Here is a 15,912-nt window from a genome sequence, read left to right as displayed (position 1 = left end):
GAAGCAAGTAGCAGAGTCCTGTTAGGAGTGAGGGCAGCTACTGCAGGGCAGGCGAGAGATAGCTCTGGAAATAAATCTGCCAACTCCAATCACTTGCCAGATGTGGAGGGCACAATGGGATACGTATAAATGAGCTGTTATTTAATGGGAGATTATGTTGAATTGTCAGCTGCTTGTTCCCCCTTGTAAGTTTGTATCTCTGAGAGTATTTTAAATGACATCTTTGTTTTTCGCTGCATTAAGTGCTGTTTTAGCCAGAGCTCCCATCTCTGGACATCTTTATCTGTGTTTTCGAAAACATTTTGAAAATGCTCGTTGCTAAGTCAGTGAGATCAGCCAAGGTTTAGAGAAGCCCATCAGGAAATAAGGAACAGTCTAGGTTTGAATCAAATAATAAACACAACCAGGAAATTTCCCTTTTTGTAAGGAGTCCAATTAAAGTCTTACAGCTTATCTTATCACTTAAACTGATCATTGCAAATGACTTTGCTTTGCTCACCCCAGTCTGTTTAATGGCAAGCAGTTGATGTCAGGAGTTAGTTAGGTATTATTAGGTAGTCGTTCTTTCTGACCTACTTGAGAACTCTGAGCCTTAAACCATGTCGTAAAACAGAAGTGTTGGTATCTAATTACTTCCATAAACTTTGACTGGATCTTTTTGCTGGAGTCAAGACCCCCTGTTAGGGGAAAAATAAAGTCCCATGTTTGCAGAAAATTCTATCCTGCGATGCTCCAAGGCAAAATATTTATTTGCCTCTCTGGTTCTTCGTTCATTTCTAGTTACTCCTCTGGATTCAGCACAAATGAGTTCTGTTTAAATTAAGCTTTTGGGTACTTTAGGCACATCATATTAAAATCAGAATAATAAGTAGGTTGACTTTCCTTCTGTCTTTATTTCTGTGTTGTTAATTTGATTGTACAGCCCTTATTCCCCTGAATTCAATGAGATTGACTCACATAAGCACACTTGCAGGAATGGACTCAAAATACGCCACCGTGCTTCCTTTACACAGTGCACACAAAGAGTTTTATTTATAGATTATTTTTGGTGTCAGAAGTGATTACTTGAGGAATGAATATAGGAAATTCCTCCCAGAATAGTCCTGTTAATTTCAGAAATGTATTTTATCTAACTGAAAATTATGAAAGAGAAATTTTGTTGTTGAAATTGAAGGGCTGATTCTGCAAGACACAGAACATCCTGGATTCCTCTTGAGTTCAAATACTGTATTGCTTTTCTCTGAGCATATTATAATTCTGCTCACAGAATGAATGTAGAAATTCCAGCTGATCTCTTCATTTCTGGGCATGAGATGCAAAATTAGTAAAGATATTTTAAAACATTTTTCTAGTGTGTACTATAATTATGTTTATCCCTGTTCTCCCCAGCTGATTCTGAAAACTCTGAGTATTAAAAAGAGCTTGCTAAATCCTTTTTATTTTTAGTAGCTCCTCTGAATGAAACATAGATTTGTAACTAAATGTAGTATTATTTTCTAATATTAAGATATACCAGTAAATTAATAAATGAAATTTTAAGAACCGAGAGGGGAAATGCTTTATGGAAATTTCCTTTTCTTCATCTAAATGTCTTTAGAACATTCAATACTTTGTTTCTTTCCTTTTTTTTTTTTTTTAATAACGAACAGCTGGTGTTTAATGACTCTGTCAGACCCAATTAAAAAACGTCAACTAGTTACTTTGATTTGTGTTCAGCCATGCCATGGGTATACTTAAAAACATTATACTCTGCCAGAACTCATTTTGGCTTTGTTTACATTTATCTTTTAAACATATAAGACTATTGATGGCAAGTTACCAAGGTTATAACCCCTTTATATTCATCAATTTTTAATCTAAAAAAAAGCTTAAGAGGCAGTGAGACTCATCCATAGTTACTTGAACACTTAAATGCAAGTGTGCTGTGAGTGAGCACTGGATGAAATGATCAGGGGATGGGAAATGAAAAGATGCTAGGTTTTTTTGCTTCTAATGCACAGTTATTTTATCCTACATTATTTCCTCCAAGTTGATTATACTTTTATGGTTCTATGGCAAAATCTGTTTTTCTTTTTATTTAATTTAAAATAAAATAATTTCTAAGTTACATACAATGTCTTTAAATCATCAAAGTGGTTTTTTGACTTGTTTTTGTTTATCGTTTGCTTTTGCTAATTATCCAATAATTTCACTACCTTATTTTATGGGACTTTTCCTTGGGTCTCAGGCAATTTCTAGTAGATGCTCTCAGCTGCTACATAAACTGTTTTATGTTGCTTCTGTCCAGGATCTACTCTGTTGTCTACATTTTATGTTGTTCTTAATGAGAGTGAAATTAACTCTGGAGTATCTAAGGCACGTTTACTGTTTCTCAGATTTACAGAAATTAACGACTCCTCTGGAAAGCTTGATTTCAGCCTGCTTTCTCCATCCAAGAAGGAATACTGGGCTATGCTGGCCTACAACCGCTCCAAGCTTTGTAATCTCCTGTTCTCCAACGAGCTGAACCGACGCCTCTCTCCCCACGGGGTGACGTCCAATGCAGTCCATCCTGGAAATATGATTTATTCCTCCCTTCATCGTAACTGGTGGGTGTACACTCTGCTGTTTACCTTGGCTCGACCTTTCACCAAATCCTTGGTAAGTGGATGCCTCAGACTATTTTATGCATCTTCATTTTTTCAAACTGGGGGAGAAAAGTTGTAAAAATCCAGATGTGTGTATCTGCTTTGATTGCCTTTTATCACCGTGGACATGATTTTAATGGCATACATTGTGCCAAGACAGTGCTCTAGAAGAGGATTCTTCAGCCATTTAAGATTTACTTTGTCAATCTTCTGTTAAGGAAGCTTCTAAGATGGAGTGCATGACCTTGTTTGAATATATGATTTTCACTGTGATTAAGGACGTCGTATGTCTTAGGTATGGGATAGTTTAGAGTTGTCTCTGTGCTCAAGATACGTAAAACATCAAAAAAATTGCTTTTGCTTTTAAGTGGAATATGTTGACTGCATTTTTTATGTAAACAGATGCCCTAGTTAGAAGAGATACTACAGACATTATTAATGGGTGAGGGAAAGTGCTTTCAGTGGTAAAAGCACCTTCATTCATATTTAAAAAAAAAACAACAACCCAACAATTTTCTTGATTCTTACAAAGTGCTGAAGACAATGGGTGTTTTCCATTTGTCTCCATTGGATGCTGGACTGGAACCATGACATAATGAAAGACTATGCAGTTCTTCCATAGCCAATGTTACAAGTCTTATATAAGAATTTGCAGCACCTCTGGCACTTGGAGGGATTACTCTTATCCTTTGAACCTCTGAGCCAGGTTATTTATAATGAGTCCAAAGTATTTTTTAGGCAGAAGATGATATTTACTTCATTGAGAATTGGCTTCCTTTACCCTTCTGGACTGTTTCTTATTCCTTTTTCACTGACATGGAAGGGTGCTCCCAAAAAGAGGAGCAGGGAGGAGTTGCCTTTGAATGTTTGCATCTATGAATCAGGGAAATGAAGAGAGCCACACCTCTGCAGAATCTTAATTTATACTGGGATAATGTGTGTGGAAAACAGAGTGTTTAAAATTCTGATTACGTGTCCATAAAACATAAATACTGGATCTTCAGTAAGAGCTGTGGAGCAAAAAGATAAACACTCCAGTGTTTTACCACGTGTCAGTCAGGAGAGCCCTCACACCTCCAACCTCTGCCTGCAGTTTGCAGCCTGTACATATGCAAAACCTATTTATGTCCACAAGATTGATAAGTGAGTGTTCTGGCACCTTGGGACAAGTAATAATATCTTTCAACAACATGATTTTTTTTGACCAGGACCTATAAAACCATGCCTCTGCTGTGTTAGGGATTGTTTATAAACCAAATTCTTGAAGATCTCTTGAGAATGTGTAAGTGAATGTTATCAAAATTCCGTGAAAGGGATCCAGTCTGTGGATGTTTATGAATTGTGCATTTTATTTACTCTGACATATTTTCACAAAGGGAGCCTTTTGTGTTAATTTATCAGGGGATCTTTATCCTCTGAGGAACAAAATAAAACACTGATGTTAATTTTGGATTGTTTAAAACAATTGATAGAATTTTTAAATAGTGTCTATTAATGGGTAGTACATCTAAGAGTATCCAAAGTAGAGCACAAAGATATCAACACTGAATAACAGTGCACTCTGGTCGAACCCAAGTCATTTCTGTTAAGTCCTTCATGTTTGTATTTTGCTGAGGTTATTTGAATGTCATGATGGAGGCTATGGGCTGAGGTTAAGCATCAGTTTTACATCTCATATTCTGATATGAATTGTTGTGTTCCCCTGAACTCTACCAATGTTTCAATTGCCAGTGAAACTAGAAAAGTGTCCCTTCCTGAGTATGCAAACAAGCTGAGCTGAAATTTTCAACATCATCAGTGCAAGAGTGTCTATTTTAAGGTTTGTATGGAGCAAATTATTTGCTGCTGCTGTTGCTTCTTTTTTTAGGGATTGTGCTGTTATCAACCTGGAATAGACTTTGTTTGGGATCTTTTCCTGGACTTCCCTTCTGTGTTTCTGTGGCAGCTCTCCCTGGAGTTGAGATGAGTGTTTTGGTCAGAATGTTGGGAGTGATCTCAAGGCTTTACAGCTGCAGTCCCAGGGTGGTGAGCTGCTCGTTCCTGAGTTTTCCAAGGATGTCTGCATTGCACAATGCAGCATGATGCAGCAGCATTTAAAGTAGTTTTAACTGAGCTGGTCCCATAGCTGGAATTGAGAGATTGGTGACAAGGTTGTGTGGAGAGAAGTGAGGTTTGGCAGCCCAGACAAGGAGCCCTCTCTTTAAAACCTGATTCAAGACAATTTTGACTAAGTTTTTTTTCTTTAAATTAAAGCTAGTCATTCAGAACCCATCTGATTTGTCATTATTTACATACAAGATGAAAATGAAATATATTTATTGTAAGTTTCGAGCTTACACTGAGTGTGGTATCTAGTGTCACCCCCAGGTGATTTTGAGTGTACAATGGCATATAAAATTAGAAGCAGAGTGCCATTATCACACACTTGTGATAGTCTTACATAGACCCAAATATTTTTGTTGGCAGGTAACAGAGTAGAAAGAATATCATGTGTTAGAGTAGCAAGAGCTTAACAGATGTTTCAGTGAGCTGAATTTTCAAATCCTTTTACATTAAGAAATGGCTGGGGTTTGGGGAAGTTCTGAGACTATTGGGTTACATTTCCTGTTGCAGTGCAGAGCCAGCCATTGTGTTGGAGTTTTAGCAGATGTGTTACTCCCTTTTAATGGTTGGGAGTAAAACATTGGTTGTCTTGCTGAGATATAAACTGCATTTATAAAAGCTCAACTTGTCACCTTTAAAAGCCAGGTAGAAGTAGTAAGACCATTCTGCCCTTAGTTTTTTGCTGTGTAAGAGACTGATGCTTGAAGTTATCTTTGATTTCTCCCTCCTCCCCCAAAGATGGTAGGTTTCCAGAACTGGATTTTGTATTTAAAGTACTGCTATTGAGGATTATAAGGCATCTAAGAGCCCCAAAGTCTTCTGCATGTCTAAGTTTTATATAAACCCATGAATTCTTGTCCCTGTGATATTTTCCCAGGGGTGTTTGAGGCACTAGCCCTGCATTGCAATATTCATACAGGCAGGAGGAAACTCCAGTGCTCAGAATAGCTTCACTGAGGTTACTTTTGCCATGGGTTGGAAGTGTCCAAATCTAAATTTCACGTGATGATTTCCATGCACACCTAACATCCACTCAGAAATGCTATTCTGGCAAGAAATCAATCTGCATCTACTTCAACCTAATGATCACATCTGTGTGCTTTTGATAGAAGCCCAAAAGAGGCCCTGCAGCCTCATCATCTCTTCACTTTCTCCCCTGTCCTTAGCTGAAGAAGCTGGAATTACCCTTAGAGCTGGGGATAGAATTCCCTCCCTAAGCAAACATTTTTTGCTGTCCAAAGACCTGTGTGGGCTGTGTTGAGTTGATGTTGGCTTCCAGTTCTGAATTCACAGTTCAGGCCAAATTCTGCCCTCAGCTGTGCCTGCTCAGCTCCAAGAGCAGCCCTGGGCAGGGTGGGTATGAGCATTTTCTAGCACAGAATTTGGCCTCTATTTCCTTCCTTAAGCCATTCCTGAAAATGCACTGGGCTTTCTTGAAAAGCAACAGGCAGCTCTTTTTGAAAAGAGCCTCACAGTTTGGGTTTGATCAAAAGGACAGTTTCTTTGCTCAAATTGAGTTCTGGGCAGGAAGTGGAAGAGGATGGCAGAGTGAAAGGGAAATAACCACCTAGTGGATACGAGCAGTTGTAGAGAGTGAGCAAATCACATGTGCAGTTCTCCTGGTTTATGGAGAATGAAGTGTATGTGGTTTATGAATGCCTGAAGTGTAAATGTGAAAGTGATACTAAGCCACAGCTCTTCTTTTTACCATGCAGGTTTGTGGATTGTACCTCTGGTACCATGGAAGGACAATTATTTTATTGAACCCTGATCGTGTTAAAAATTGACTGAATTGGGTAAAAGGAAAGAAGACTTACGTAGAAGAACATTCAGATTTGTTGTAATAGGATGGTAAAGAGATGCATCCAAAGTAGTTGTTGATCATTTTATGTGTCCTATCTAGCACTAAAATGTAATATAAGCTAGTTTATTATCAAACTTACGTTTAACTGGTACATATTTTAACTTGCTGCTAAAATAAATGTAGCATGAAATATAAGGGCAAATTAAATTTGTCCCCTGTAACCTACACCAGAGGAATGGAAAGTCTCTCTGGAAACCTCTCCATGTGCCAAAGTGAGCAGGTCAGGATCTCAGTGTGCAGAATGGTGCTCGAGGGGAGCAATGGCAATGGAATTTGCTGTGTCCAGCACACCCCCAGAGCTGTTTGTGGAGCAGCTCTGGTATTGTCCTGTAGTTTTGTGGAGGAAGTAAGGAGTTTCTTCCTCCCCCCCCAGATTCTTGCAGAATTTTGGAATGCCTTGTCAAGTAGGTGGGCTGCAAGTCAGGGAAACATTTGGTCCTTAATATTTTATATTGCCTGTAATTAAATTAGAATTTGAAATTAAAAATAAATTCCCTATTTTTTCAGATTGAAAAAGCCCTTTCTTCTTATCTCTTCTCCTTTGCTCACTCACTTACAGAGCTAAAGTGCCCCTGGAGTGCTGTGGTGTCTCTGAGGTGCTGTGCAGCATTGATCTGCTCAGAGTGTATTTGAGAAACCATAAGGAAGGAAATTTCTATTGTGTTACGAATGTTGAGGTGCTTGGGTGATAGAAACAGCTGAACAGGATATTCAGTGCTTTTGTGTTGTCCCTTTACCTTTGGTTTCTTTATGTCATCACTATGTTCAGTATTAGGAATTTGCCTCATCCTAATGTTAGTGTTCTTGAGATCTTTTTCATGCTGAAACATCATGAGTTGTGTTCTTTGCTCAAAAATCAATCAACTACTGCAATAACTGAAAATAAGGAAGGCTTTGATTCTCCATGGCTAAAGAGGATTTAAAATTTAGAACAGTGAGTTTGATGAGACTGTAAAAAAAATAATTTAAAAAAAGTATTTAGGCAGTGAAATTCTGTGGTTCTTGATCTTTTCTCATTTTTTGCATTGATTTTGCATATTGCTGTACAGATATTCTCTTTTTTGATGTCAATTATTCCAAAAAAATGTGGAAATTTATGGGGGGGGAAAAAAAGGGTTCTGCCTGTGGGAGTCTGTGTTTTCACACTGCATGGTTTTATTCTCTTCTGTCAGGGAAGAAAATAGCTAATAACAGCACTAGAAAATATTCTGGATTTATATGATTTATATGTACAACCTCTTGGCCTGCTTTCTTCTGACTGATTAGAAAGAAGGTCTTCTCTCTCAAAATTTGGTGTGTGCTATTTTGCTGCATAGATATCATGTTAAAACTCTGGTTATGGACAGGTTTGTGACACTTCTGGTTTTGTGGCCACACGCAAAGAATATTCTTATGTAGTTCACATAAATCTAATATTTTTTGACAAGCGTTGCTAAGCAAACAGCAAAAGCATTTATCATAAAGCTTTGTTAAAAATAGTAGATTGGGAAAGAGAATGTGAGGGGAAATACAATGTGAGGAGCTTTTCTGGATGTATCACATACTTGAGTTGTAGAAACCAAAAAGCAAACATGCATGCTCTTGTGCTTTCTCTGGCTTTAACCATCAACAGTAACTTTTGCTGGGAATAATCTAATTTGAAATACAACAGTAACTTTTGCTGGGAATAATCTAGTTTAAAATTAAGTCTTGATGATTTTTTTTTTTAATAAGCTGAAACAGATTGCCTCTATGTTTCATGCATTTATTTGGTGCTAATGCAAACATATGTCTTTTAACATGGGGAAGTGGCAGCAACATGGTCTGAACCATGTTTTTGATATTTGCTGGCCTAGATTTGAACGTGTCTACAAACTGAGGTTGTTATTCTCCCTTCATTGCTGATCTTCCTTTGCCCACTCTTACTCTGCCTTCAGGTGATGCTGGTTATTGTTATATGAATAATTTTAAGAAGGTTTGATAAACAAACGGACTTTTGTCGGATAATCCTGTATTTTCTGCCTAATAAGGTTTAATCTTTGACCTAGTGAGCAGTAAAAATTGCTGCTTGACATTATTGTGCATTGCTGAAGACCAAATGTGAATGTTCTCCATGTCCCCCAGTGATTTTTGCTTTGTTGAGCTCCAGAGCCCCCTGTGTGTCCCTCCTGTCCCTTGCCACCCCAGCTCCCTCCAGTTGCTGCAGATGAGGTGACCAACCCTCCCTGTGACCTCAGTTTCTCATTTGTGAGCCTGAGCAAGGTCACTTAAACATTTTCTTGTAAATAAAAGTGCCATCCAGACCTTCCTAGTTACTAGCTAGCACATAAGTCACAGGATTATTTATTTTCTTGAGTAATACAGAGAACATTTTTATGAATGAGATAACTATAATCAAAGCAAAGTCAATGTGCTGTGGTTCTTGTATAATGATCCAATGAACTGTTGCATTCTAGAAAGATAGTCTCAAATATTCGGTGATGAAGTTTGAGTTTTTAACTAGCAATGAGGTTTTAATCACTTTTTTAAAATAGAAAAATAGTCCCTACAAAGTCTTTTAATTGATGATTTTGAAATTTTTGGACAGACAGCTACTACAAAACTCTATGATACACTAATTATTCAAGGAACTTCCTTGACTGTTGCATGCACATCCCTACCTGCTGATCCTAAGCCCTCTAGTTAGCTCTTGATGAAATAGAGCTGATAATCCACACATCTGAAGTTCAGCAAAAGAATTATTTTTGGACAAAGGTTAGGTTTTTTTTTCTTTGACCCTTAGAAGTTAAAATCCGGAGCCCAAAATTAAGACGGTAAATGGTAAAAATAATGAAATTACATAATTGAATGTTGTTCATCCATGCCATTTTGTGATCATAACTCACAGAGCTGTATAAATTTTGTGGATTCTAGAACATAGTTTATCTTTCCTCACATTTTTTTTTCCCCAAGCTTCTATTTATGAATGGACAGATGTTCAGGAAACCCCAAGCTTTTACTGGCCCTGTGCAGAATAGATGAAATATGAAATTGTTTTTTAAAAAAAGAATGCAGTATAGACCCTATTTTATGGAACTATAATTTAAATACTATTTCTTAATTGGGGAATGCAGTGCTTAGTTACATTATTTCCCTAGAACCCCTTGGATATCTGAGATGCTTTATGGTAGCATGGTCCTTTCATTTCTCTCTATATCATCTTTGAAGAGGTGCCATACCACTTTAAACAGTTCACCAATCAGTTTCAGATGATGGATTCTCTTTAATCATTTACATCCAGAGAAAGTCAAATATTCCTTAGGAAGCCAAAGTAATCTAACAGAATGTATAGTGTTTGTGCAGCTGGATATCTTATTTATTTGAAGTTCTCAGGGAAATCTCTTCTGACTTTACAAAAAAGATGGAAGAGTAAACAGTAAGAGTGTCCAAGTAATATGAGCTAGAAAGTCCCTTCTTTTAGAGAAAAGTCATTAAAAAAGTATATTTGCAACATCCAAAAATAATAAAGTATATCAAATGCAGAGTACTACATAACGTTTTCCAATATTCTTACTATTTTTACATATGTATATTATATATGCATGTATGTGTATGTACCTACATATCTATCCGTCCATAGAGATGAAAAATATACTTAAGTTTTAAATATAGTTCATATTCCTGGATAGGTGAACACAATAAGAGTCTGTTTTCCTGAGAGCAGTGATTCATCTGTTTGTTTTTTACTGTGTGACTTGTCATTTATCATCATGTTGGCATTCCCTGGACATTAACTGCATAACTGAATTAACATTCCTAAAAACTTCCTTCCAGGAAAGCTATCAAAAATATACATGTATGTATAGAAATATGAATTTTTCTAGGCTTTTGGGAGGTATCCCACTGTGATGCTAATAGTGTTTCTAGTTCCTGTCAGCTCTCTGTTCCAAAGTTTACTCTACATATATGGGTATCTTTTTTTTCCTCCTAAGGAAAATGTGGAGAAACTTGCTGGGTTGAGCTTGTTGGTTTTGGTGTTGTGTGTTGATCTTTTTTTTTTTTTTTTTTTGGGTGGGGTTTTTTTAAATTTTAATTTTTTTTTAAATTGGTGTTACAGATATCAGTATGGTAATTTTTTTTTTTTTTTTCTAAAGACAAGACTCAAACTTGCAGGATGTTTCTTGCCCAGCTGGGGGCATTGGCCAGATTCCCATGTGGAGGGAAATAGGTTGGTGGTTTGATGTCTGCCCTAAGTGTGTTCAGTTTTTCCACTAGACATTCACTGGCATTTTGTAGTTCAGTAGCTTTCATTGCATGGAGTTATTAAAAAAATTGACTTAGATGCTGGGCAAATCCTGAGCTTCTTTCTACTGTAGCCCTAATTGTTTTATTGTCCCTGTGGCTTCTTTCTAGGAAAGGGTACATGTGTTTCTAAAGAAAGAGAGGGAAAGGGAATATATGTTCCAGAAAAAGTAATGAAACCAAAATGTTATCCTTAATTTGATGTTGGTTTTATTGCCAATACCAGTGGGAGATGATGTGCCCTTCTGCCTGTCCTCTTCCTTTTCTTAACCTCCTCTCTTAGGCCTTAGGTCTGTATTTCTCACCTTTGTCAAACAAGGAAGAAAGCACAAATGTATGATTTTAAGAGTTGTTTAAACAGATATAAATATATTATTTAATAATCAAATTTAAGACTAGCAGAGAAGGATTTGGCAAAAAAATGACTTGAATCTGTTTGGTAGTTGAGATACTAAAATGGTTCTGTGTTTTGATATGTGTTAGATGACCTGAGTTTGTATGATTTCCTTGCGATAAAACAGCAGATCTGCACTCATCCTCTTCAGGGGAAAAGTAAACATAATAATGAATCAATCCATTGTGCTTAATTCAGTATAAAAATGCACCACAAATGATGCAGGCCTTACCAGTTTTGCAATAAGCTGTAGGAAGATTTGTAATCAGAGAATTTCTGCATTTACTTAACTTTCAAAGTTTCTTTTGAGACTTTCAATACTTGAGTCATTTGGATTTTCCAACCTCTCTATTCTGCTGTTTCTAGGAAGTTGTTTAGCAGCATCAATCCTGTTCTAGCAAGGAGGATGTCAGTAAATATAAACAACGAAGTCAAATTCCATCCATTATTTTAGTGACAACATGTTTTTGCAATTAAATATCACTGTGGATATAGCACAGCCTTCAGTGCATGCCAAAAAAATCTATAGAAGGTAGTTGAGGAATTTTATTAATTGCAAAAGCATCATGTTGAAATAAGATAAAGATAGCAATGTTGGATGATGCATCTTAAATAAAAATAAAGTATTTTTTGATATCTAGAGATAATTTTTTGTCTTGAAAAACAAATCTGCTTGTCCCAAACATGCAAGATTGATTTGCCAGTGCTGTAGATTTCCATCTCTCTCAGCAGTACTGTCTTAAGGGCTGATATTTCAAAAAATGGAGTAGTTCTTTCCGAAAATGGAGTTGAACAGACCCGAGAGTTGAAACTTACTGTGAGCTTATTTTTAATGATTGGTCACACCATTTCTCATTTCTTTACCTCCTCATAGATGGGTATGCACATACAAATAACTGGTGAGGCTCCTAACTGGTTATGGAGGCATTTGCTCAAGTGGTAAACACCAGACTTGATGAAAGGAATAGGTTTGAAAATCCTTGTGCTGACCTGGCACATTGGCACAGATTTCTGTTTGAATGCTCTACCCACTGTTCTGCAAAAAACATTGAAGAGCACTTCAATTTAACAAGCTAGAGCATAAGAACACTTAGAAATACTGGGATTAAATTTTTCACTTCAATTCAACACTCTTGAATGTAGGTATTTTTCTCAGGATTACCTTGTCTCTCACTGTAATCCATTAATGAATACAATTAGGGTTTTTTTCATTTTGCGAGAAAATTGGAAACACAATTTCTTTCCACTGAACAGCATTGCCGTTAAAATGTTGTCCTGAATTGTCAAACTTACATTATGATGAATACTGCCAGTACAAGAAAACTAATTTAGCACTTCAAGTAAAACAACCGTCTTGGCAATTTTTTATGATAATGATTTTGTAACAGTGTCATTTAGAATCTGATTGTCTGCTCATGTCGAGTAGCTCATCCCATCCCAAGCAGTGTGGTTATCTAACAGTGTTAATTATGGAGCAGTGGCATGATCTGCAAAATGATTCTAGGTCCAGTATTGACAATCAGGCAGAGCAGGGTCCTGCCTCTGTAGGAAAGGAATTTCCCATGTTTTCAGTTTTCCATAGCAAAGGTCTCAAATATCATCAAAGGCTGGGCATCTGAAAAGTCCTTTTCTGTTTCCTCTTGTGGACCACTTGTGACCATTGTGCTTGTAGTCTCATGGCATAAATGTAAAAACTTCGCGTTATTTTCTTCATATGTAATGACACTAAAATAAAGGTTTTCTGGGAAATAGATTTATTTCAGTTTTGTCAAGATATCTTGAGTAAACAGAAGTGATTTAACTAATTCTGCCAAGGAACAAGGTGTTACTTGAGCTGAGTAGTTTTAGAGCTGCATTGGTCACATTTGATGAACTGGTATGTACAAAGTGAGCCTCTCTCTTTGCTTTTGCACCAAAAGTGGTGACTTTGTGAGGAAAAAATGTGTTGACTTCTTCCATTCCCTTGATGAGAAATGTATGTGAATTTTTCCTAAACATTTCTATTGTGATTTTCTTTTTCTATAGAAAAAACATGTTTTGAATGGATTCAGACTAAAAATATTTTATTTTTTCCTCCTTTTTCCTTTCCCCCCCGTCCCCTTTATCATGTCAATAACTAGAGAAATAATTCTCAAATTACTCCAAGCAAGTCATTGGGTTTCAGGGGGAATCTTCAGTCTCATAGGTATCTGTTTCTAAATTTTCCAAGTGTGGCCATGAATAGATTGATGGAAGCTGTTTTCCAATTTTCATTGCAGTGAATCTTAATGGGTGCCAATTAAAATATATTTACATATGTACTTCCATTTCCCACCATAACATGTGGAGCCTATAACGTGATTTATACTGACAGATACTGATTGTTGTTTAATTCTTCCTTTTATCCACACACTTTTGAATTATGAATTATACCAATCCTTAAATCTTTGTTTGTTTTAGAGGAGGTTCTCTTTTCTTTTTTTTCCTCTTGGCACACCATATATGCACTAGCAAGTGCTCACAGTTTCAGCTGCATTTAAGGAAATATTGTTGTAAGGCTTTTATGTGCTGTACTTCAATCAGCTAGTGCCAGCAGTATCCCAATAGAAAGACCCTCAACAGACCATTTTCAGCATTTTGCTGCAATTAAACTCCTCTGGTTTTAGCCCTCAGGCAATTTAGTACCTTTTTACATATGCACATTATGAACTTTTGACCAGGGCCTGGTAGTCATATATTAGATAGCAGCTTTTGAAAGCAGACTTAACAAGTTCCTCAGAGTATTACAGCCAGAGTCAGTTGTGGAAAAGGTAATTTAACCAACTTGCAGTGAGGCCATTCAGAATCTTACTGATGATCCTAAATATGTCTTTTTTTTTTTTTTTTTTTTTCCTTGTTTCCTCTGGAAGCTGGTAGCAAGAGCTCTCAAAGAATGTGATTGATCTTTTATTCAGCAGCTAACGAGGGCTGTGATTCTATTAGTGCTCTACAAGGCAAGGGAACAGTGATTTAATGAAGTGTCTGGTGAGCTGGTCATAGATTTATCCTGTTGTCTCTAATTTGCAGCGCCGTTGTGAGCGCAAAAGCAACTGCACTCCCAGTGCCATTAGGCAGGTATTTCCTTAGTAAATTGCTGTAAGGTCAGGTGTAGTTATCTGGCAGAGGCAATGCCTCAGCCCTCACTGTCTGGAGATGACAGCAGCCGCGCCGAGCACTCGCTGGAGCGGAAACAGGAGGAGCAGAGGTCCTTCTGCAAACCCCCCTCGGCCGAGGCAGGAGCAGATGAACTGCCAGGGAGGACTAATAGAGTCATAATTGGCGATTAGGACGGGAAAGGTGCAATAACATCTTCATACGAACCGGCTGACGCTGGAGTTAGTGCCAGTTGCTGTGGAGTTGCCTGATCTAGGGATGCTCCCTTCTCTCGTTCTCAAAAAATCAGGTGATGCATCCTCATCGCTGCAGTACAACAAAAATGTGAGGACGTCAAAACTTGAGTTGCTTTAAAGTGACAGTAATGTCTTCAGTACATTTACTTTGGCGTGTAACCTGTCAGTCTTAACTCGGAAACGATGTGCTAAAATTTGCTGTGGAGCTATGGATAAGATAATATCATAAAAATGCTTTGGCTTTCACTTAATTAGCACTAAATAATGCATTTTTTATTCCTGTCAACTGGAGGCTACTGAATTTTTGTTTTATTTTTCTCTGCTAGCCTGAGATGCGATTCTGATGGTGCCTATAGTGCTGCAAGTCTTTTTTGCAGCATTGTTTTTTGCAAACCTCTGAGTCCAAGTGAGCCAAAGGCAACCATTTGCAGACAAAAATTGCTTGGTAATTTGAGAAGGAAGTTATGGCATGCATTGTCGAGGATATCAGTCAAATATATCAATCAAAAAGTAATATTGCAAAATAACGGAGCAGATCTCATGTGTGGTTCTTTCCAAGCTAAGCACAGAGCAGTAGATAAATGAATGGTTTTGAGATTTCTGTGGCATTTTCTGGTGGCACCTGCAGAATCCCCATGTAGAAAAGCAGTCAAAGCTGAGAATTAGAGTAAAAGCAGAGATGAAATTGTGGGAGTGTTAGTCCACTTTTGTTTATCTGTGGGTCACAAGCCTAACTGGGATCTGAACCTTCTGTCCCAGGCTCTGTGTATATAGGTAAAGAGAAGCTTCTGGCCCAAAATGTATCAGATCCATTTTAAGGGAAACTGCAAAAACCTCTTGTGCAGCAGATGAAATGTGGATCTTGGTGAACAGCAAGGAGACATTATCATGATCACTTATCTCCTTATATAATAATTACAGCACATGCAGCACCAAATAGTTGCCATGTGCTCAGATGGATGATTTTATTTTTGAAAAATAAAAATATTTTCAGTTGTGTGAGCCCTTGAACCCCTGCGAACTTGGCACCCTGTGGGATGTCATGTGGGACCCCTGTTAAATATACAGACACAATTAGTCTAGAAAAAGAGATATTGGGCTTTTAAATGAACAGCAAGAGGATTTAAAACAGTAAGCCAAACTTTCTAATTTCCTAATATTGACACTTCTGTCCCTCACAATCTTATTATAGTATTATTCTCTGCTGATCTACCATTTCATCAAAAAGTCTACAATGGAACTAAAAATCTAAGCCTTTTAGCCCATAGATCATTGCACTTGGTAAATGGCTTATTG

General features: G+C 37.3%; 1 protein-coding gene across 5 annotated transcripts in view; it reads left to right on the top strand.

Moving 5' to 3' along the window:
- The window catches only part of WWOX (WW domain containing oxidoreductase), a 463,245-nt gene that overhangs the window by 105,671 nt on the left and 341,662 nt on the right, over window positions 1-15,912 (top strand). For all 5 annotated transcript variants that reach the window (XM_085071485.1, XM_085071484.1, XM_085071486.1 and 2 more), the window contains exon 8: window positions 2,376-2,640. In XM_085071485.1, the coding sequence (XP_084927611.1) occupies window positions 2,376-2,640 (265 nt within the window). The remainder of the gene's footprint in view (window positions 1-2,375; window positions 2,641-15,912) is intronic.

The sequence above is a fragment of the Lichenostomus cassidix genome, chromosome 11 (assembly GCF_008360975.1).
Source record: "Lichenostomus cassidix isolate B80296 chromosome 11, HeHo_3.0, whole genome shotgun sequence".
Lineage (NCBI taxonomy): Eukaryota > Metazoa > Chordata > Aves > Passeriformes > Meliphagidae > Lichenostomus > Lichenostomus cassidix.
Note: the sequence above shows the minus strand (reverse complement) of the source record. Positions and strands in the feature narration are given on the sequence as shown.